This window comes from Mustela lutreola, chromosome 6, assembly GCF_030435805.1.
Source record: "Mustela lutreola isolate mMusLut2 chromosome 6, mMusLut2.pri, whole genome shotgun sequence".
NCBI classification, from domain to species: Eukaryota; Metazoa; Chordata; class Mammalia; order Carnivora; family Mustelidae; genus Mustela; species Mustela lutreola.
The window spans coordinates 134,140,356-134,162,704 of record NC_081295.1 but is presented as its reverse complement, the minus strand read 5'-3'; the positions used below and the strand labels follow the sequence as shown (position 1 = coordinate 134,162,704).

The window sequence follows — 22,349 nt, the reverse complement described above, 5'->3', positions numbered from 1 at the left end:
TTTTAATAGGCTGCTGTCTTCCATTTTAAGAGATGGCTATAAATGGGGGATAAGTTATTAAGGGAAATCTAACAATGGCACAGACTTCATCTTTTTGAGCTTGGGCTGAAGGAAATTTTTCGAAGAGGCTGCATTGAAAATTTTCCAGAGTTATCAATCAGCAGTCTCTGGTTGCTCAAGACCATGAGCAAGATAATATGGTTAGTAAATTTCATGCAGTAGGGTAAGAGGAGACACCCGTCTGTACCTGAATCCAGAAGGTCAACATCAGCAATTTGAATGAGCACAGACTTTAACTCAGCAGCTCAACCTGTAATGTGCTTCAGAGTCACCCAGAAGCCCCATAAAGACGAGGATGACTGTTTCTGGGTCTGGGAATCAACCTTTCTAACAAGCTCCCACCTGTTGCTGATGCCACTCTCCTGGATCTTACAGGTTGGGAACCAGTGCCACTATAGTTTCAAATGAGGTCCTTTAATCGTAAGACAAAGATGAACACAATTTCTTAAGGTACCTTAGTTTGTGGGGCTTTCCTTCTCTGAGTTCGTATACTATTTAGAATTTAGTCTTTGTATAAGGAATATCCGTAATCTAAGGAAGAGTTGCAAACAATATACTTTGGGGTAGCAGAGTGCGAATCAGGAACAAATAAACATGGGGAAGAAGAGCTATAGATTCTGTGAATATGCTTAATAATGAGGATGAAGGGCAAATTTTAATTGTCTAGCAATGGCGAAGTCAACCTGTCATTGTGAAGGTGGGGAGGCATGGATTCTGTTGGAGAAGCAGTAGTCAACTGGAAGGGGGCAAACTGAAGAACAGAGATAGGTTGGTGGGGTAGTAGTGACGTGGCCACATAGGCAAAGGCAAACACTATCTACAGAATTAGCATAGCACAGTTACATATATTCCTTACTTTTTAGCTGGCTAACTTTAAAGCAAAAATAGACATTTGCATATGGCTTGAGAAAAGGAATATCATGTATGAATAGTCTGATAGTTATGGTTAAAAACCTTGTGTGACCTCACACAGTAGATTATGAAAGGTGTGGGACCTTCTAATGTGGCCAGTGAAATCCATGCATCTGGTTCTGAATGAACTACTTATTTATTTATTTAAAGATTTTGTTTATTTATTTGAGAGACAGAGCATGAGCAGTGAGGAGGGGCAGAAAGAGAGAGAGAAACACTCCCCGCTGAGCAGGGAGCCCGATGCTGGACTCCATCCCAGGACCCTGGGATCATGACCTGAACTGAAAGCGGATGCTTAACCAGTTGAGCCACCCAGGTGTCCCTGAATGAACTATTTAATATGAGAAAGTGAAGGATTGCTTTATTCCTGGTCCAATTCTCACTGAGAAGAGACTCTGTTTAAAGGTTTAAAGTTATAGTTTTTAGTGTTGCTTCTTTTTTAAATTGTACTTAACATTAATTATTAAAGAGAGTGCAAAGAGAATGAATCTAACACTTACTATTTATAGAATATAGGCGTCATCTCATGAAGAGGGAAACTAAGAATTATCAGGTTTTATTTAAAAAATCGCCCTTTAGGGTTGCCTCAGTGGCTCAGATGGTTAGGCCTCTGCCTTAGGCTCAGGCCATGATCCCAGGGTCCTGGGATCAAGCCCTGCGTTGGGCTCCGGGCTCAGCAGGGAGTCAGCTTCTTCCTCTGCCTCTCCTCCTGTTTGTGCTCTCTGTGTCTCTTTCACTCAAATAAATAAATAAAATCTTAAAAAAAAAAAAAAACACCCTTTAAAACTTTGAGTATTTAATTCTACAGTTGTTGAAGTGCAAAGCATAATTCTCCCTTAAGCCCCATCAGCCAGCTTCAGAGCAAGGGAAGTGGAAGAGGCCATCTAGCTCACTGTGGCAAGGAGGCCCTTAGGCCTGGGTGCCAGATAGCCTGTGTTCTAATCCTCATTTGCCACCCCGCTGGCTATGTAGTCATGGGCAAGTCACTAGGCCTTCCTGAGACTTGGTGTCTCAAGTAAAATGGGTTGATAAAAGTACCTGTTTCCTTACATTGTCTTGAAGATTAGGTGAGACAGTACATGGAAAACAGTCCAGAGAAGCTCTCTGGGATTTGTGGGGCTTTAGTTGATATAAGAGTGACACGGTGACCCAGTACTTGATGCTGACAGCCCTAGGGATACAGATTTCATAAAAGGCTTCTTGGTCCAGTTTTTTAATTAGCATTAGTGAAAGGCAGACCTATTATATTTCCTAGGATCTTAGCTCTGTGCGCATTCCTTCTGGGTGTGAGGGGACAGGAACATCGATAGAAGTGAAACTCTGATAAAACTTTCAGGTGCCTTCCTAGCATCACTGTTAGCAGATAAGACAACAACATATACTTTTATACCCATTTTGTACCCAAAAAACAGAGAAACTAGAAAAACAAAAGACAAATTCAAATCTTTTAAAAGGAAAAATTTGTCTGGAAATAAATGAAATATTTGTATTATGTAATGTGGCAACAAATACAGCACAGCATATCAGAAATTAAAATAAAGAATAGATAAATAGTGGGTTTTCCTTCTAAGAGGAATTATGACCAGGGAGTATGAGGAGCACAGGAAGGAAATGACATATAAGGATTGTCCAGTTGTTATCTGTGGGAGATTATTTGTTAGAACATGGAGTTCCTATTCAACCATTCATGATCTGTGAGAATCTGTAAAATACTTTTTCTGGGCTTCTAGAAGCCTTGGTGAAAAAAGGCAGAAGGATCCAGTTTGTTTTTATGGATTTCATTTTGAGAAGATACTGAGTGTTGGTAGGATGGACCATGTGTACACTTTAGCTTGACAACTTCCACTGGTTGTGTGATGAATCTCAGGCAGTGTCCTCACCTGTAGAATGCGTGTAATATAAGGAAGGGTGTTGTGAGGATAAATGATTTAATGTCTGTGAAGAGCAGTGTCTGGCATGTGGTCATTGCCGTGAACATGTTAGCTATTCATGTTACCTATATAACTTGCACTTTTCAAAAGGCAAGTGCTATTAAACATCCCTGGGGAGTTATCCTTGCCTCCAAGAGAATTCTAGACATTGAAGAATTTGAAATCTAGTGGTAGTAATTTTCTGCTTTCTTGATTGAAATAACAAACAGATACCAAAGGATGTGAAATCCAGTGGTAAGAATTTTCTGTTTTCATGATTGTAATAAAAAGTGAACAAACAAATGAGCAAGCATTTCTCTGTTATATTGCCTAATCTGACTCTAGGTTTTAGAGACAGACTAACTTTGTTCTGATGTTGAGATAACTTGAAATTTTCCTTTCATCACTTAGTTAAATTGAACATGAAATTTGTTTGTCAAAATACTCCTTTCTGTTTAAGACCTCAGTTTTTCAGAATTACATTTAGTTTTTGAACAGCTGCAACATAATAGTGATTTTGATTAAGTTTATATGGAGTCATATTCAGCTCATTTATCTTTTCGCTTTGGTTTCCTAACTCTTCATCTCCTTTTCCCCCCAAATCCTTATAAAAACAAACAATAACCTTACATACATCCCTTCTGTAAAGAGAAAGCTGCTAATCTCAAATTCTTAACTAGATTATCCAGTTTGCACACATTTTGGCTTGTCTTAAAGTTTGTATTTCACTTGTCTCTGAAGCAGACAGACTCAGCTTTCATTAGTTCTTAGAATAATACTTGCTGTCATGGATTAAGCATTTGGCAGGTCTTTCTTTCCCTGTATACACATACCAAAAGTTGGGAGTGAGGGGAAATTAAAACACATTTTTTCATATTAAAAAAAAACCCTAGTGCTTAATGCTTTTGGTTATAATTGTGACAAAAAGTCCTATGTTATTTATTTGCTGTGACTTTGTGTAGTTGTCTGATCTTCTATTGAATCTGTCAATATCATTTAATATTTCCACCAGAGCCTTTTATGTTTATATGCAAGGTGTATGTATATGGAGTTTCTCTTTGTTTCAGGATGTTGGAATATGTGACTTAACCAGAATCCAGCAATTATGTGAAAAGATAGACTAATCATGTTATTATTATTATTTTCATTGTTATAATTAAATGATCTGTTTTTACAACATAGAGATTATTTTATGTCCAATGAACTAAAGCTCTACTTACATCTGAGAAAGCTATATTTCAGAAAAAATATGGTGGCAAACACACAGTTTGCCATATGTGAGTATATATGTGAACTTGGTTTTTATTAAACAAAAAATTATTTGTTAAAATTATTTGTTAAACAAAATTATTGTTCGTAGAGCAGTTCAACTTTACAATTAAATAACAACTTAAAAAATTGGAGACTGTGAAGTAGAATAAATTCATGGCTTGATGTGTTATTTTATCTACTTCTAAATTAAGAAATGGAGATGTATACCCAAATCTCAATTTAACGTTCCCTAGGTTTTACAGTTTGCCTCCTAAAATTTTAGTCAACGGTTTGTGATGTTCCCTTCTTAAAAATATTTTCATTTTACCACATTTTCTTGGGCTTAGTTCTTTTGGAAAATAGTGTGGATGAGTGCTTTTCTCTTTGGCTAAAGCTACTAACCAAAAGAATTATTAATTGTGGTTGTGTTGTATCCTTTGCAGAAGTTAATTTCTCATGTATGCCATATAAAATGACGATGACATGTCTTTCTTTTTTTTTTTTTTATAATTTTTTTATTTTTTATAAACATATATTTTTACATGTCTTTCTATTTGAAAGAAAGTCTTATGTGCTTATAATTCCACACCTTATCCCACCCCCCCATCTGGAATATTTGAGTCATGCCAAGGATTAATTTTGGTTTGAAACAGACAGAAAACGATTGAGTTAAAATATAGAAGTGTATTCAGCTGCAAATGAAACTGCCCAACATACGAAGGAACACTTTTAAAATAAGCGAAGGATTAAAACTGCCACCAGTAGAACTGGAAATTGGGCAGCTGGTGACATAAGCTTGTATTAGCATTGGCAACACAAAGGGAGTGATCTTGACATTAGAAGGAAGTGAGACCAGGTCTTGAACAATTTCTCTTATGTATCCGACACAAATAGTCTTTTCTTTGGTATCAGACAGGTATGCATTCTTGTTCCAAGGACTTTCTTCCCCCTCACACAAATCATGGTTAAGCTAAAGATAAAAATTTAAAAAAGTAAAAAATCCTTTCTTCATTTGAGTTTTCTTTATGTCTTAAATCTAGTAGAATATAAATCTTGTCCCTAATCTATGCTATTTCTTTTCAACAAAGCTGGATAATAGCAGCTGCTGTCTATTTATATTTGTGGACACAGGTATATTTATATATATGTAATAGGTGCACGATGCAAATCTCTGAGGACACTGGGAGGATGTGGTGGCATCACAGCCTCTTGGCCTCATGCTTTGTGTTACAGAGGCTGCAAGGCAGTTTTTACCGATATGATATGGCCTTACGTGGTCTGTCTTCAGTTTCAAACTGAAGAGATATTTTGTCAGCAGCAGGGCTCTAAGTGTGTATGTGTGTTTGGAAAAGGAGACATTTGAGTATCTGTAACTAAGCATTTGCTGAGAAGTCACATAATTATCTAATTACTTTTTTTGAGATTGGCAGTGAAAACACTGCAGAGAAATGGAGATACAATGCTGGTGGCTGGTGGGCAGTGGTTGGGAAGAAAGTAAGCAGTGGAACTATTTTTAATAATTTAAAGATAAAATAATTTAAATTTAAAAATAATTTAAAGTTTGTAAGTTATAGACTTATAGTTATTTTTCACAAGGTAAGCATTAACAAAGAACCTCTGAATTGCTTATTAATCCTCATTGCACATTTGTAATTTTTTATCTTTCCACATTGTAGGTCCATGGAATTGTGCGGCGATCCAGTTCATTTAATACAGGTCGAATTGAACATCTGTATAAGAACCCCCAGGCTCATATTGAAGGAAGTAAGTAATTTTTTTTTCTAAAATTTCTTTCTGTAGCTTCCTATATTATGATAAGTTGTTTTCAAATGTCCAAAGCCCATCAAATTGCAATTATTTACCCATGAATTGCCTGCATTAAATGCCATCTGTATGCTTTGAAAACCCTTCCATTGCTTGCTGCCCCTGGGCCACAGTGTCATCTTGGTTAGGCTGTTACAGGATATTGGTCAGGTGATGCTGCTCACGAAACCAAGAGTAGACATGCCTTTGATCACCTTTCTCCAGGTGTCCTTATCCCCTCCAGTAAGATCAGGTCCATATTCACAGCACACTCCTTTGCTTTTTATGTTTGGTATAATGTAATCAAGCTAAGTGATCTGTGTACATTTATTTAATTTTTAAAATAATTTGTGAAGACAGATCCAAAAACAGGTGGCAATTAAAACTATATTTAATTGCTTTACAGATCACTGTCAGTATTTGCAGTTGCATGTTATTTTTGTTAATAAAGTTGCCTGAATGTAACCAGCCCAGTCATAGTGTGTTCTCATTTGCCTTTTATAGCAGCTCCTAACCTTGTGAATGAAACCATTTTACAGATGAGGAAATAGAGGCAGAGAGAGGTGGTAACTTTATTGACATACCATGTAAAAGACATACCATGTAAAAGACAGAGGTAGGACCAGGACACTGGGTTTTTAACTCCCGAGTTCATCCTTCTTTTCTTGTCCCAGTTTTCTAGCTAGCAAGGATAATTCAGTCTGCATGTAAAGCATTAATGATTTTGTATTCATTTCAGAACACCAAATATTTTCAATTTTGTGTTTACTTGTATAGGTAGTGATATCATCAGGAATATAACCTAGTTAGTTGTTTCCACTAAAGGCTTTTTACCTTAATATTTAGGCTACTCAGTACATCCTCCTTGAAAATTATCATTTTTGTGCAAAGTACAGAATGGTCATACCATTGGATCTAGACACATAGATCATTATTATGTAAAAATCACAAATATATCAAGCTAGTAAATCACCCATCTACATGGGTCATATTTAGTGAAGTCATTAAGGCTATGCTGTGATTTAGGGTTAGAATAGGCTGGCTAGTTGTCCTAAACAATTAATGTCTCTACATCAGGCGTTTTATGGATGGCTTAAGGATTGATGTCTATGAAGTTCTTAAAAATTGCTAGATAAAAGTATCTGGTTCACTATTACCAGTGTCTTACAGAATTCTTTAGACAATGTGTTCATTTTTGTGAGATTTTCTTTGTCTGAATCTCACTCCTATGTAACATATCTTACAAACTACCTGGGAACCATATGATATGTTAATTGTATAACATTGTCTTGATAAGATTTTTTTAAAAGTTCATTTGAGTTTTTACAAATCTTACACATTTTTTACAAATTTTACACATGTGAGTATCTTTCTACCATTTAGTTTCTTTAAAGATGACAGTTATATTCTGCTGCTCTGAAACCAGTCTGGTTTTCAGACTTTCAGAACATACCTTTCAATTTTGATATTTTTTTAAAAATTGGCTTATTTTTTCTTCTATCTAATGATATGCTTTTGAATTGTAGACATGAAGTTGCACTATGGTGATCTCACTGACAGTACCTGCCTTGTGAAGATCATTAATGAAGTAAAGCCTACAGAGATCTACAACCTTGGAGCCCAGAGCCATGTTAAAGTAAGCCATTTTTACAGATAGATTTCTCTGGCTGTGTTCCTGAGTTGTTCCGTATTTTACTTTTTTCTGTTCCTTTTGTTGTTGTTGTTGTTGTTGTTGCTGTTTCCTAATGCAGGCACTACTCCTAGTCTTCAAGTTTAATAAACGAATTTAATAGAAATACTATACTTTTTAAAAGTGTATTCTCTGTTACTGAGCAACATAAAATCTACTGCTAACATTAAAATAGCAGTATTCATTTATTTTGGGTTGATCTTGTAGTCTGCTTTCTGCCATTTCAAATCCCATTGTGAATGAAGTGTTTTGTTAAAATGGTGGAAAATGTAATGCAATAAAACTACTATTTTAATATTAATTTTTGGTAGTGGTTATATTACTGGCCAAGAAAATAATATTTTTTAGTTCAATAATATGTTAAAATTAACCAAGTTAACTTTTTATTGTAAGTAGTAAAATCATGGGAAGAAAAGCAGTTTTTAGCTTCTTGTCTCCTCAGTATGATACAACTAATGTTGATTTCTTTCTGAGATAAATTCAGATTCTCTGGTAGTCTACTTACCTCTCTTTAGTTTTTCTTTCTGGAACAAATCACAGTAAACCTGAGAAGCCCATGCCTAAGGCTCTAGCAATCTGCTTAATTCAAATTTCCATTTTTGTTGCTGTATCCCAGTGTCCTCTTGAGTTAGTGAAATCTGAAGCCAGGAATGATATGAGCTCTATTTAGATACTTATTCAGTCACAATAGTGGAGCTGAGAAATAAAAGCAAATAACTCGAAGTTAAAAGAGCCCCTTGTCATCCTGCCAAAAAAAAAAAAGTCCAGAGAATCTATTAACTTTTTTTTTTAATTTTGCTTTTTAATGAACAAATTCAGCAGTGTTATTTCAGAAATACTTAAGGTGATTTGTATTCCTCTATATCCCCAACTTTAGAAAGAATGGAATCTATATGCCTGTTTAATATCTCTGCTAGTTTAAGGGAGAAAATATAAACTAAGTAAGATGAAACCAAGTGTGGAATATAGTGAGAGAAACGTAGGGGTTACCCAATCTTGTTAATATTAGTGGCAATATTAAATTTAAAAATAGTATATAAATCCTCATAATTTATATTTTTCTCTAAAATGTTATCCTTGAAGGATAGCTACATATCAATAAAGTTACTTCTTTATTGTGCTGTCTCAGAAAAAAATTTTCCCCTTTCTTAATCTCTGATGATTCTGTTTAGTATCCACCAGTGTTAACTTTTGGGCTGTGAAAGTTATCAGCATCTTTCAGTTAGAGCAGAGCTGTTTTTCTAAATGATTCTGAATATCTTTTCTCATTTTTAAAGGATATCTTATGCATACTATGCCGGGAGAGATAACCACCTGTTTTCTGTGGAGAAGTAGTTGCTGTCTTTATTACTCCAGGTGTGAAGACTGTTTATCACTAACTGGAGCAATCAGTCCATCTTCCACATTATAATTTATCTAGTTGCTTCTTGGCCTTTTTGGCCAATGTAAGAGTATTTTCCAGGCAAAATTAGAATGTTTTGTTATGAATGCTCTGTTACACAGTTTCCTTTAGATTAAGAGCTTTCCTTTGTGATTGTAGATAGTTTATCACCCCTGGACCTATAAACTGGCATGGTGGGAAGATGTAGGAAATTTTATGAAGATTTATTTATAGAAGGTCCCCCCTCTCCTGTCATTTTAGTGTTAAATGAACCAGTCTTCTCCTTTTTCCAAAAACTTTTAGTTCAAAAAGTCTGTTGTACTTTTCTTACTTGAAATGAACCTATTCCTTTGTATCATTCTAGAGTGGTTGCACTGTAAGTATAGAAAGCTTAGGAAACCAAGTCATTTCATTCTAAGTTGCTATGTATGTGAAGTTTGTCTGTTTTTATTGTGTTTTGCCTGCTTCTCCTGAAGGCCAGTTAATTGGCCAGAATGGTGCTTAATTGAATATTAATTTTGACTTGTAAGATCATTTAGCCCTTCAACAAATATTTGCATTTGTGATGGAATGGAGGACACTAAGATGTATGAAACCCACTTCTGTTGTGGAGGTTCTAAAGTGGTGTAGGGGTGACTGTGGCTTGTGACAGAGGCTGACGTTAATATCTTTGAGTCTTTAGAGAATGGTGAGAGAACGTCAGTGTGAGGGGATTATCATGGTATAAAAGAGGGGTTTTATGGAAGAACTTTGCAGACATATTTAGTGGGAACTTGTAGTTGAAATGAAGGTAGTGATGTAAGGCCCATGAAAAGTGAGAAAACTTGGGTTATGTCTATAACATGAAAGCATTCTAAATTAACTGAGCAAAAAAGCCGTTGAAGAGAAATGTGATGTATGGCTGTGTAGGAAGTTGGGCTACCTTTGGACAGCCTCTGTATATTTTTGAATATGGGGAAAACAGATTTAGAGATGAGTTTTACAGGTTAAGTAAGTCTAGCAGTAGACATATTGGAAGCTGTTGGAAGATGGTGGGAATGGGGTGGATGACATGGGGTGCCTGGTCGGGCTGACCTCTCTGCTGATAAGATATGGGAGCCAGGGAAGAGGGAAAGCAATTCAGTACCCAGGGGACAGAAAAGTAATGGTATGTAGTAGAAGTAAGCATTCAAGGAGGGACTGTTGGAGTCAGGCAGGGTAAATGAAAAATTCTCTCTTGGATATATTCTACTGGCAGGACTTGAAGTGCAGTCAGGGGAAGCAGGTCATAAGGTAGTTTAAAGTGTGTTGTGAGATTTGGGAGAGATTTGGGGTACAAAGATGTAAAATCAGCTCTGGGAATCTTGAGATAGCAAGGAAGAAGATAGAGAAAGAGGAATAGAGGACTAAAGCTTGAACCTAGGGGACGTGAGTGCATTTAGAATGGGAGGAAGAGTAGTCACTGATGACAGGAAGGTAGGAGATGGACAGGAAAGAGAGTGGAATGGTCTCACAGAAGTAAAAAAAAAAAAAAAAAATCATGCCATTTTAAGCAGGAGGGAATATCAGCAGTGCTAGATACTCCTAAAAAGAGCATTTTAGCATATGATAGAAGAATTAGTTAGGGTGCAGAGGACTTAGAAGTTGAGGGGTTATGAGGGAAATGCAAATTGAGTAGATTCTATTCTAGAGTTTCCTGGTATAAGAGGGAAGAAAGAGAATATGATAGATAAGGCTCACTTTAGCATCCGCTGCAGGTTGCAGGGCCATTCCCCAGAATTTCTGATTTATTAGGTCTAGAATGGGGTGAGAACTTAATTTTTAGGACATGTTCAGGTATTGCTGACTCTGGTCTGGGAATTTCACTTGGAGAACCATTGCTCTAATGTTTCGAGTCCCTTGGTTTACCCATATTTAATATGTGCCTTAAATGCATTCTTCTTAGGCATTTTTTAAATGTGTCAGCTTTTGTTTTGATATAAAATTATCCTGCTCCCTTACCAGTTAGTGACCTAGTGAGCTTTTAAAGCCTGAAACTATACCTGTTATCAGGAATGATGAGAATGGAAAGAGTCTAAGGAGAATCTGATATATGTTTTTACCAAAATTCTTCCCATTCACAAATCTTTTTCTGTGTAGTCCATGAGAAATACTAGTATTTTAGAGGAATAGTATGAGTACAAACCACTGCTAGAATGTCCTTTAAAAATCCATGTTCCATGCCACTATTTCTGCTGTGATCTAGGGTCAGCTTGATTCTTTTTTTTTTTTTTTTAAAAGATTTTATTTTATTTGACAGACAGATCATAAGTAGGCAGAGAGGCAGGTAGAGAGAGAGAGAAGCAGGCTCCCCGCTGAGCGGAGAGGCCGGATGCAGGGCTCAATCCCAGGACCCTGAGATCATGACCCAAGCCGAAGGCAGAGGCTTTAACCCACTGAGCCACCCAGGCGCCCTGGGTCAGCTTGATTCTTAATCATGGAAAGAGTGGCTGTGGGGCAGGGGCTGGAGTGAGGGCAGCTGGGGATGACAGATGGCCATGTTGCTAGGGCGATGTTGCTCTGTTCCCTTACCACTCCAAGGCTCTGTGTGTTGGTCTTCAGTTGTCTGCCTGTTCTCCTAGCAGCTTGTTAGGGGATTAGGAAGGAAAATACATATAAGCATGCATGCATGCATACATACATACATACGTACATACATACATTTTTATAATTGATTTCTCAGTGTTAGCCAGCTTTGTAGGATTTATTGTATTCTTAGACAGTAGTTCTTAAACAAAACTTCTTTCTGACAGTGGAATATTTGAAGTTAGGTTAATTAAAATACATTTTTATTATTTGGCTTGGAGCTTTTTTTAAGGAAGGCTCTAATATTAGCACATTTTATATTTAATTTTGAATCTGTGACTTCTAGACTGGGTGTTGTTTATGTTGGCTTCTCTTTGTGCAGGATAAAGTCTTCTATCACTCTCACTTCCAGTTAATTTGCTGTGGGCTATGGTATGCTAAAAGTAAGGAAAATAAAATAATAGGAAGTTGGTCTGGTTTCCTGTAGGAAACCAATGAAGATGAAATTGGTTCTTGGAATAAACCCACAGCAGTCTGGGAAATACTGACTGAAGACATTTTTCTGAATCATAAACAGAAAAATTATGACTCATGAAGTGTGGGTCATTGAGAGGCTGATTTGATCTTATGTGGGAGAAAGTGAGAGATGACGGAAATGTACTAGTTATTAAAAGTAGTTAAATCTAGCATGATGACATCATCCAAGTAGGAACAAATTATCCAATATTTAGCCCTGCCCATTTTCATGGGGAAAATGTTTCAAGAGCATGCTTTTTTGTTCTTCCTTTTTAACTGTGTAAATAATAGTTTTTCAATAATTTGTGTCTTCAATTTCTTATCCGTTCAGTGTGCATTACTGTCATGATTTTGGATTTTTCCACCATTCCTCAAGCTTCTTTGGCAATCTCATGTCATTCTTGAAACCATAGTGTTGGATGAAATCTTCCTACAGTAAATCTAGTCCAATATTACTCCCTTTTGTCTCACAGTGTTATGTTGGAATAGCCTTTATTTTTTTTTCCCAAAGAAATGAAAAATATGCAGTCATGGAATGTTACAGTTAAAAGGAACTTCAGAAATGACTTCATATGATTTTCATTTATAAATGAAATTATCTACTCAAAGTCACGCATCTAATTGCTGGCCAATCCAAGATTGGAACTCAGATATTTGTTTTCTATAATTTATTTTAAAGACCATTCAAGGAAATGATTACAATTGTAATGTAAAATAGTTCTCACCTTAAGTTTTTCTTTTCCCACATACCTAAGTTTCTTAAGTTTATTTTTTTTTTTCCTTGTGATGTCAGTAGATAGAAAGTTGTTTTCTCTTTTCGGTTTTGAGAAGGATTTTCAGTGTTAAAGGCCATTAGTAAGTCTTTAATTTTCTTATCCAAGAAAAATATCTTTAATTTTATCTACTTCTTTCATTTTATCTTATGCAAATTGAACAACTCCATGCTTTTCATTAATTTTCTGACCCTTTGATGACCTTTATTATTTTTCTTTTCAATTCTCTGTAAGCTGTTTGTTTAATTTTGTTTCATGACACCTGGGAGGCCTGAGTGCCCAGAAGGTAAACTGGGGCATGGCTGAGTGAGTGGGATCAGGAGTGGGAGTAGGATTTTCTTGTCTGGTTGTGTGGGACCAGTCAGCGATTGTGGGCATGGACGCAGGAAAGGGCTGAATCTAAATTGTCCTTATTGTGGGACTCCCAGCCCAGGAAGCTAGGCAAGAAGCAGAGTTGACTATGAGCCAAATGTCTAGTGTAGTGGCAGGTACCAAGTTAGAATCCCGGAGAGATGAGAGAAAAACCAGGCCAGGGAATGAAGTTGGGAATAAAAAAGAGACATGGGAATTAGACAAGTGGCCCTTGGGAAGAGGACTGAACAATTTAATTAACCAAGGTAAAGACTATCATCTCCAGTAGCTTTTTCCTGGCTGGTCCTGGGAGTTGAAATTTATAGCTAAAGAGCTGACCCCCATATTTATCTCTAGGAAGCCTAAACCTATTGTGGCTTCTTTCATTGAAGGGAGGGAGAGAGGCAGCTAAATGTATTGAAGAATTGCCTTATGGTAGGAAAAGGCAGGTGCCTATGTTGAACATCTGGTTACTGCCTGACTAACCCAGTCATAGAACAAAATAAAATTGCAGCAGTGTGGCCCTTTGCTGTGCAATCATAGCAAGGGTAAAGTGTGGCGTATTAAAAACTCAGAGCAAATGGCAGAGAGTGCTGTTCTTCTGTGTCTTTTATCAGTCATTCCCTTTTTGGGGGCGGGATCGGGATCTTGGGGAGGCTGACAAGGAGGTGTGAGCAGAGCAAGAAAATAAGGAGTAGGCAGGGGCATGACTATTGCTGTCAGGAAGGGAACATCCTTAAATGTGGGTGAGGGTCGAGCTCCATGCCCACACAACTGTGTGTTATATTTCATTAGACTGTGTGGACTATAGCTATTCAGTGCTTCTTCTGCATGCTGCCTTTTATCAGGCCCCAGTGCCAGCACAGTGATGCAGGAGGAGGCTCACAAATGCACATCATTGTTAGAGTTGGAACAACTCATCCTCCAAGCCCCACTTTTGGAAGATCCCATTAATAGCACTCTGCTTTTATGAAAGACCTGTATTAGCACCTGTTATCACCAATCAAAAGAAATCTGAAGAAAATTTTCACTTTTATGAAAATAGGTGCATAGCAAGAATAGTGTTCAGCGCCTGTTTTACAGTGAGGCAGCATGCACCCTGAGCAGCGAGAGTGGCCGCATCAGACTTCTTCCCCAGGAGCTACATTCAGCATCTCAGGATCAAGACAACATTGCTTTGAAAAGTGATTATGAGTGTCTGTGCTTTATCTTGACTTTTGTGCATCTGTAAAGCAGGATGTATCCTAAAGTATCAGGAAAGCCTAAGGGAAGTTATTTTTTGGGTCTGGGAATGCTCAAAAATATCATATAAATTGATCGTAAATGTTTCTTTGCTTTATGCCATTTTGGCTTATGAAAGTTTTCCTAGATGGTCTACTTTTTTGGATAGTGGGGGAAACCTGTAGATGACTGTCATGGGGCAGAAGGGAGGATGGTTTTCATGAGGTACTGTGATACAGACAAGAGTTATCAAATCAGGGATGGAGATGGAATTCCCAGGACACATTCTGAAACTTTAGATCCAGGCCTACCCTAGACCCTGGGCCTTGGTGTTTTCCCTGGCTTCAGACATGGCTGTGGTATGTGTTAAGTATGTGACTTTGGCAGAGTGCTCAGAATTTTTAAGCCTCATTTACTAATCTATAAAATGAGCACCTACCTTAGGTTGAGAATCCTTATGACATGCTTCTACCTATGGGCCTTTGCACTTACTTTTGATTATGATACTCTTTCCTAGACACCTACCTGCTCATTCCTCAACCTTTACTCAAATGTCAGCTTCTCAGCAAGGCCCTCCTGACCATGCTGTTTACTAGTAACTTCTGGGAATGGTGGCACAGTCCATCCTGAGGGGGAAAGCTACGAAATAAATGTGGTAGGAACAAGAGAGAGGGGCCAGAAAATGCAAATTGGCTACTCTCCTTCCCTACTTCCAATCCCAGTGTGCTCCCTATCATAATTTAGGTTTAACATGAGGCAAATTATTCAGAGAAACTAGTCCACTAACGTAACACAGGGAATGGATATATCATGCATTGTTTCATCCGCCTATGATACAGACTTGCCTTTTGCCATACCAGTTGTTTGAAACTGTAAGTAAGAATATTTTCCTCACTGAAATGCCTGTAGTACCTGCCACTGAAATGTTAACTCGTTATGCCATGTTATAAAGAGGAAAGTGATGTTTTGGGCCCTTTGATTTTTATGAAATGGGCCATAGTATTTTGAGGTGGAAGTGATCTTGGCGATGAGCCAGCTCTAGCCCTTATTTTACAAAACGCAGCTTGGGACTTCCATTTGATGAGCAGCAGGGCCGACTGTCTAGGCTGGGACCGAGGACTGACGCCACTTCATATTCTTGTCATACAGCTAATCTAAGAAGACTGAGGTGGGGAAGGTGTCACTGAAGTATCAGGGGAAGAGAACATAAAACTCTGATGTTTGAAGTTTCACCTCTCTTCTTATTCCCACTACTTATTACAGTGAAACAAAGTTTTGATCCAATTGGTTTGAGTTAAAAGCATTGTTTTTTCCCTTGATGGAGGAAACTGGTTGTAATTAATACCACATGAATAGTGTTTGGATAGCAAAGAAGAACACTAAATACAACAATGCGGGTGAAATGTTAGCACGTAAGTAATACTAAAATAAAATTAGTATAGAAGGGAAATAGAAATCTATAGTACTAAGTCAGCAGAAATAATTACGATCTTTTTGGCTAGGATAGTTCAATAAAAATTTTTATATCGAGTGCCTATACTGTGCTGGTGTGTAAGTAAGTTTCTCTAAAAGCTATAGGAAGCTAATGATATTTTTTACTTAGAAGAATAAGAAGAATCAATAACTTGATAACCAAAATGAATAATTTGTTCCTATTTGGGTACTTTAAAAAAATTAATTGCCAGTCAGTTATTTGACTATTATAATATCAATTAACCTATTTCCTAAGATTTAAAAAATAAATATTTCCTTTTTAATACGTAAATGTATTTTTGTCCATATACGAGTATACACAAATTCTAACTCCTTGTTTGGTCTCTGAAGAGAACTTCTTTTGTTAGCAGATAAACTGATACAGGCTTATATATTTTATGAGGCTTAAAATCAGTTCTTATATTCTAATATGTAATTCTTTTTTTTTTTTTTTTTTTTTTTAAGATTTATTTATTTATTTGACAGAGAGAGATTACAAGTAGGCAGAGAGGCAGGCAGAGAGAGAGAGAGGAGGAAGCAGGCTCCCCGCTGAGCAGAGAGCCCGATGCGGGACTCGATCCCAGGACCCTGAGATCATGACCTGAGCCGAAGGCAGAGGCTTAACCCACTGAGCCACCCAGGCGCCCCTGTAATTCTTTTTTATATGTAATTCTTGAGTGTGCTCAGAGCAGCATAAAATCACCCTAGTTGTTAGCAAGTTATTAATACTGAAATTATGAAGGTAGCTTATGGGCAGAAGGCTTTCTTGGTAAAGAGTAGTGAGTGCAACTTTGAGAATCTGAGTACTAATAAGGTTATGTTTGCTATTAGATCTAATACCCGTGCATATACCACAGTGTGTCTGTTTCTGGAAAAATTAGCTTTCTCTTACAAGTCAATTTAGCAGGATGAATGGAGCAACTAGTGGATGCTTTTACTCTCCATAGACAGATAGCTTTAGTGATAGAAACCTCTACGGTCAAGTAAAATGGTGGTTTTGCTTGTTTTTGTTCTTTAAGCCTCTGTTCCTTTCTGATTGATTCTGTGTTTCATCACCTGTGTGGGCACAGTCCCCATGATATTTAATAAGTTTGGTTTAACAACTTTTGTTGTTACAAGGAAATTGTAGTACAAAACCTTATCATTATATAATTTAACATTTATGCTTACAGTGCATTAAATCCACTAATGTAAATATGACTCATCAGTTTCTATGGTTCTTAGAAAGAAGTTTAGCATTTTTTATCTTACATTCATGAGGGTAGAGCAGGACTTTATAATGCTTGTGGGTCCCTGTGTGTCATCTGGCTCAAATTCTTTCTGGAAGCCTGTTACGGATTTGAGCAATTGAATTCAAATCTAAAACCACTTAAAAAGTCCTTTATAGTCCATTAAGAATTTATATGAGAGAGAACACTCTATGAAAGTTCTCCTCTCCCTGTTCAAACAGATTGTTCTGTTTTATTAGATCTAGGTGGTATTGTAATTTTGATAACAGCTAATAACATTTGGAATTTTGCTTATAATTAATGGACCACACAAAGATATGTTTGTCGGGTGTTTCACTCTTAATGCACTTATTAAAGTCTTAAATATTATTTTAGGTTTGCAACAATTAAGCTAAAATTAATGCAAATAGTTAAATCTTAGTATCAACTTCTAGATGTATTTATAAATACAAATAGTAAACAGCATAGGTTCTATGAGTGAAACATTTGCTTTGGATTTTTAATGATGAAAACTTTTTGGATTCCCAATTAGATTGAAATATATAATTTGTATAAATTAAGATGTAGATATAGATTATGCTTTGTTTAATATCATAGTTAAATGTATCTGTAGTCCCCCACCCAAAACCCACAAAACACTTGTGTATAAATGTAAGAATTTAAACTTAACTGCTCTTTTAAACACCTCATATGGGTTGGTATCAAATATGATTCTTACTATATTCTTTTAATACTAGTGCAGATTATAAAATTCTCTTTGTTAAAGTTAGATCCTTAAAACTGGTAGAGTAAAATAAAATGAAACCTTTTCAATTTCAAAAAGCTTAATGCATAATATCTTTTTTGTTAATTTCGACTTAAAAAAGTATTGGATAAAGTATTGGATACCTTACCCGTGCCAAAGAGAAACAAATTGTAAGAAAATAACCCTAATTTAGATCTCCATTTTTTGAAAAATGTCGAACATGAAAGATTAGTAAGCTTCATTATGTTACTTTCTTTAGTAACATTCACTTAAATAGGTGCATTGTTTATGGATATTAATAAAAAAATCAGCCATGAAGAATTTAAATTTGTTTTATTTACAGATAAATATGCAAAATGGCTTGGTTTGGCTTTTTAAACTCTGTTAAGTTTGTCATTAGAATAACTTAGACCAAAAATTACTTTAAAAAGTTTAACGATGATCATTGCTGAAGTTCCCTATGATTTTAATGTTGATGATTAAAATGTGTTGATGATTAAAATGTAGTGTATCCAGATGGCAGATATTTGTCGATAGTAGTTATGCAGTAATTATAAATGTCAGGCTGGCAGAGGCAAGGCAGTCAGGGTCAGCTTTTCATTCTGTTTGGTAAATCAGGGTAGAACCTTTTCCTGAGTTTCCTTTCTACTCCTACCCCCATATGGTTACATATTTGTACCAGTTTTGTTTTTGTTTTTGTTTTAACAGTAAAATGTCTTTTAGAAATCAATAGCATTGACAAACAGTTAAGGAACATTCTTCAGGACTATTAAAACATCATTACTCCTGATTAGAAATATCAGTTTTTACCTTAACTGTGTATTGTTAAATTGTTTAGTAGAAGAAAGTCTTGTTTGTTTGTTTTGCTTATGTTTCCCACTTGGCTTACACTGGAGTGATTTTGTTTGTTTTTTTTGAACTAACATTTGTCAGGACAATTCAGAAACAACATAAGCACTACTGAGGGGGAGGTTGAGAGGCTCTTCGCTATTCTGATGTATTTCTCTGTCTTCTCTAGAAAATAATTTTTGAGTGTTTGACAAAGAGTGGTTAATTATTAGATCACAGTATTTGAGTTATTGGTAATTTAAATGATGTGAATAAATACCTTTTTATTGGATTGCTTTATATTTGCTTTGTATTAAATATGAAATTTTTTTGGCTATCTTTTTTTCATCAGATTGTTTGGAAATAGTATTTAGATTACACTTTTGCAAAAATTAACTCCTTTCATTGTAATTATTTAAGTGACTTAAAACTTCACCTTTGAGTGTTTCTTTTCTAAACATAACTGTAGATTTTCCATATTAGCTATAATTTATCAACAGCATTACTGAAAAAACTGTTGGCTTTGGTTTATGTTAAACAATGCATCCTCACTATTTCAGGGTTAGAAAGTTTTTTTTAGAAATTCCTGGTAAGCTTTGGCATTTCTGTGGGGAGGCAAATTATTCCTGAAGCTTCACTTGTCATCTGTCTAGATTAGAGCCATGATTCTTTTTGGAACACGGGTGGTTTCTGGTGCATGGAAGAGTGTTGTGCTCTTTTCTACACATAGATGGCAGCAAAGTGTTACAGACAGCGGAAGTCAACCTTGTTCTTACAATGAAAGATGAATGACAGTATAAACTGACTTCTATCAACGTAGCTGCCTGTGTCCTGTAGTTAAACATAAAATAAGAAAGAAAACCACTATTGATAACACAAGAATATAGGAGAATGAAGAAGGCTATGAGAAGCTATAATACACTGACTTTCTGGACAAATCCCAGGTGGGAAGGCTTAATCTTTTAAGGTATGTCATCCACTCCTGTAAGATGATAGAAATCAGCTAAGATAATATGCATGTCAAAATAAAGAGACAGCTAAGGGCTGAGGGGCGGTAGGGAAAGAGGGAAGTAAAAGAGAAACCATACACAAGTTGCAGCGGCAAGTAATGGCCTGCTGCCTGAGGGTACTGTAGAGTTTGGCCTGCATGTCTCCTTCTTAGTTAAGCAAGTTACAAAGAGGAAATGTCAGTCCACGAATCAGACAAACATTCCATGGGAACATTTGCTCAAATGTCAGCATTTTAGAAAATAGAACTGCGTCTGTTATGGTCTGGTCCCCACGCTGGATTTGCTATTAAACACACAAGTACAAATATATATTTCTTCAGAATGCGTTTGCAATTAAGAAGCCATTTTATGTCTTAATTAGCATTCCTAAATAATGACATAATCACTATAAAAATGACAGTCATCGTTATAATTAATATTTAATATATGTCTGTTTCTGAGGAACTTTCTGTGGCTTCCCACAAATTTCCAAGGTAATTTTCAAGTTGTAGAATTGAATTTGGTAAAATCACAGGCATGAGGATCTAATGAAGTAAAATCGTATTTATTAGAAACCTGAGATATAGAGGCAAGTTATAAAAAAGCAATTTGTACCATGTCCTGAACTATCGAATCATGTCAGTATCTTACTAGTTATAAACATAATAAGGGCTCCTTAATACCTCTAATGTAATGGTAATGTTGTTCAAGAAAACATTTCCGTACTCTTTAGTTTTTTTCGGATCTACTCTTATGCGATTTAGTACCACAGACTAATCTCTGTGTCACAAAATTGATTCCAAAGGTGTGTATAACAACTTGCTCAAATGCAGTGTCTGGCAAGTTTCTCTTGTGACAGCAACTTATTTCTCACATAATTATTTTTTTAGTAAATTTGATATCTTAACAACCCTTCCCCTCATTTCTGGGTTCAAAAAATAACACTTAATATAATTTATTTCTCATACTTAATAAAGGCTTACTTGAGAGTATATTGCCATTCACTCTCTAGCTGCTTCAAGCAAACGAGGTTAGAAGGGAATGTGGTTTGCCAGAGTGTGCGGTGGTTTCCAGCCCCATTTGCTGTGCACTGTAATGGGCCTCAATGTTGTTTTAATGAAGCATAAAACATATTCCGGCTGCTGCTTGTTACTTATTAATGATTAAATGGTTACATTCTGTCATATCAGTAGAAAAAGAAGATCCCCTCATATATTTATATACTCTCTCTTTTTTTTTTAAATCTGTTTTGTAAACTTTAATTTGTATCCACAGATAAGTCTGTTACTCTGATTTTTTTTTTTTAATTGTAGGCTGTATAAATACAAGAGCTAAAAATTTTATATACATCAAAATTTGAATTTGATTCTAAAGGTAATTTTTAAATAATTTTATGGGCTTTCAATTTAATTAATCAAGTGGATTTTTATAAGATGAACTTTCACAGTCATGCAGTTCTTGAAACTGAAGTCAAGGATGTTCAAATTAATTACAATTATATGTAAATTTCCTTATTAATTATTATCAAAATATCACATATATTTGTTTTAGATTTAGATATAAATATAATTTGTTTTAGACTGACATCTGCTGTTTGAAACAACTTTTAACCAGAATATACTATGTTTTGCAGGTGACAGCATACTTTTTCTTTCATACTTTTTGTCCCTTTTTGGCAGTATTAGGTTTAGACTGTATTTCATAATGGAATAGTATCATGCAGATTATTTATGTGACCTTTTCACTGCTGCAGTTTTCATTAAAAGGGCAGTATTGCAACACCACTTCCTTCAACTGCTTGGTTTCAAAGAATCATGTCTAAAGTAGGCTAATCTAACAGAAGAACATTGTTTTAAAATTTTTTTAAACCAATATATCGATTTTTTAAATATTAGCTTTGGCACATCAATTTTTCTTGATAAAGTGTTATAGATGTTTTATATGAATTATTAAAAGTTGAATAATTAAAATTTAAAAAATTGCTTATAACATTTTAAATGATTTTAGAAATGTACTTTATAAGTAATTTTTGATATGCTTTTTAAACTAGAAAAATAGACTTAATATGAGTTATAGAGGTCTTTCAAAATTTATGGTATCTTATAACAAATTATAATTTGTGATGGCTTTACGCTCATAAAATGACTAAATTCTATAAAATCTTAGATATTTGCAAATAATATAACAACGACCTATATAATATTTGTCTTGAGAATTTCTTTTTCCTGATTGTGTTAACCGTAATTAAATAGGATTTAAGTTGATCAAAAAAGAGTACACTCTTTTATTTGGAATTTATATGGTCAAAATATTTGTGTTTACATTTCTTAGTTTTTCATTATTATGTTCAAATTGTGCTTTTTAAAAAAAACTGATAAAATATTTTGAAGTACATAAATATTCAAAAAATCATTTAAATTGATAGGTGAGACTATAATCCCAAAGCATATTTTTTCATGTAACCACTGTTTTTTATGAAGTATTAATAATCAATGGAAAACTAATATAAATGCCCTAACGGCCGATTTTGGCCCCAAATTTGTCCTTTTAAAAATTCCTTTTCCTTTTTTTATAGGTTGCATCTTTATTTTTGGATTGAACACTTAAGTTTACAAATATATTGCCCATAGTTTTTTTAGGGATGATTTCACATTGATATGATGTGCTCTGTCA

General features: G+C 35.5%; 1 protein-coding gene across 2 annotated transcripts in view; it reads left to right on the top strand.

Annotated features, from left to right (window-relative positions):
• The window catches only part of GMDS (GDP-mannose 4,6-dehydratase), a 636,593-nt gene that overhangs the window by 152,051 nt on the left and 462,193 nt on the right, over positions 1–22,349 (top strand). For both annotated transcript variants that reach the window (XM_059179107.1, XM_059179106.1), the window contains exons 3-4: positions 5,810–5,897; positions 7,463–7,572. In XM_059179107.1, coding sequence (XP_059035090.1) covers positions 5,810–5,897; positions 7,463–7,572 — 198 coding nt within the window. The remainder of the gene's footprint in view (positions 1–5,809; positions 5,898–7,462; positions 7,573–22,349) is intronic.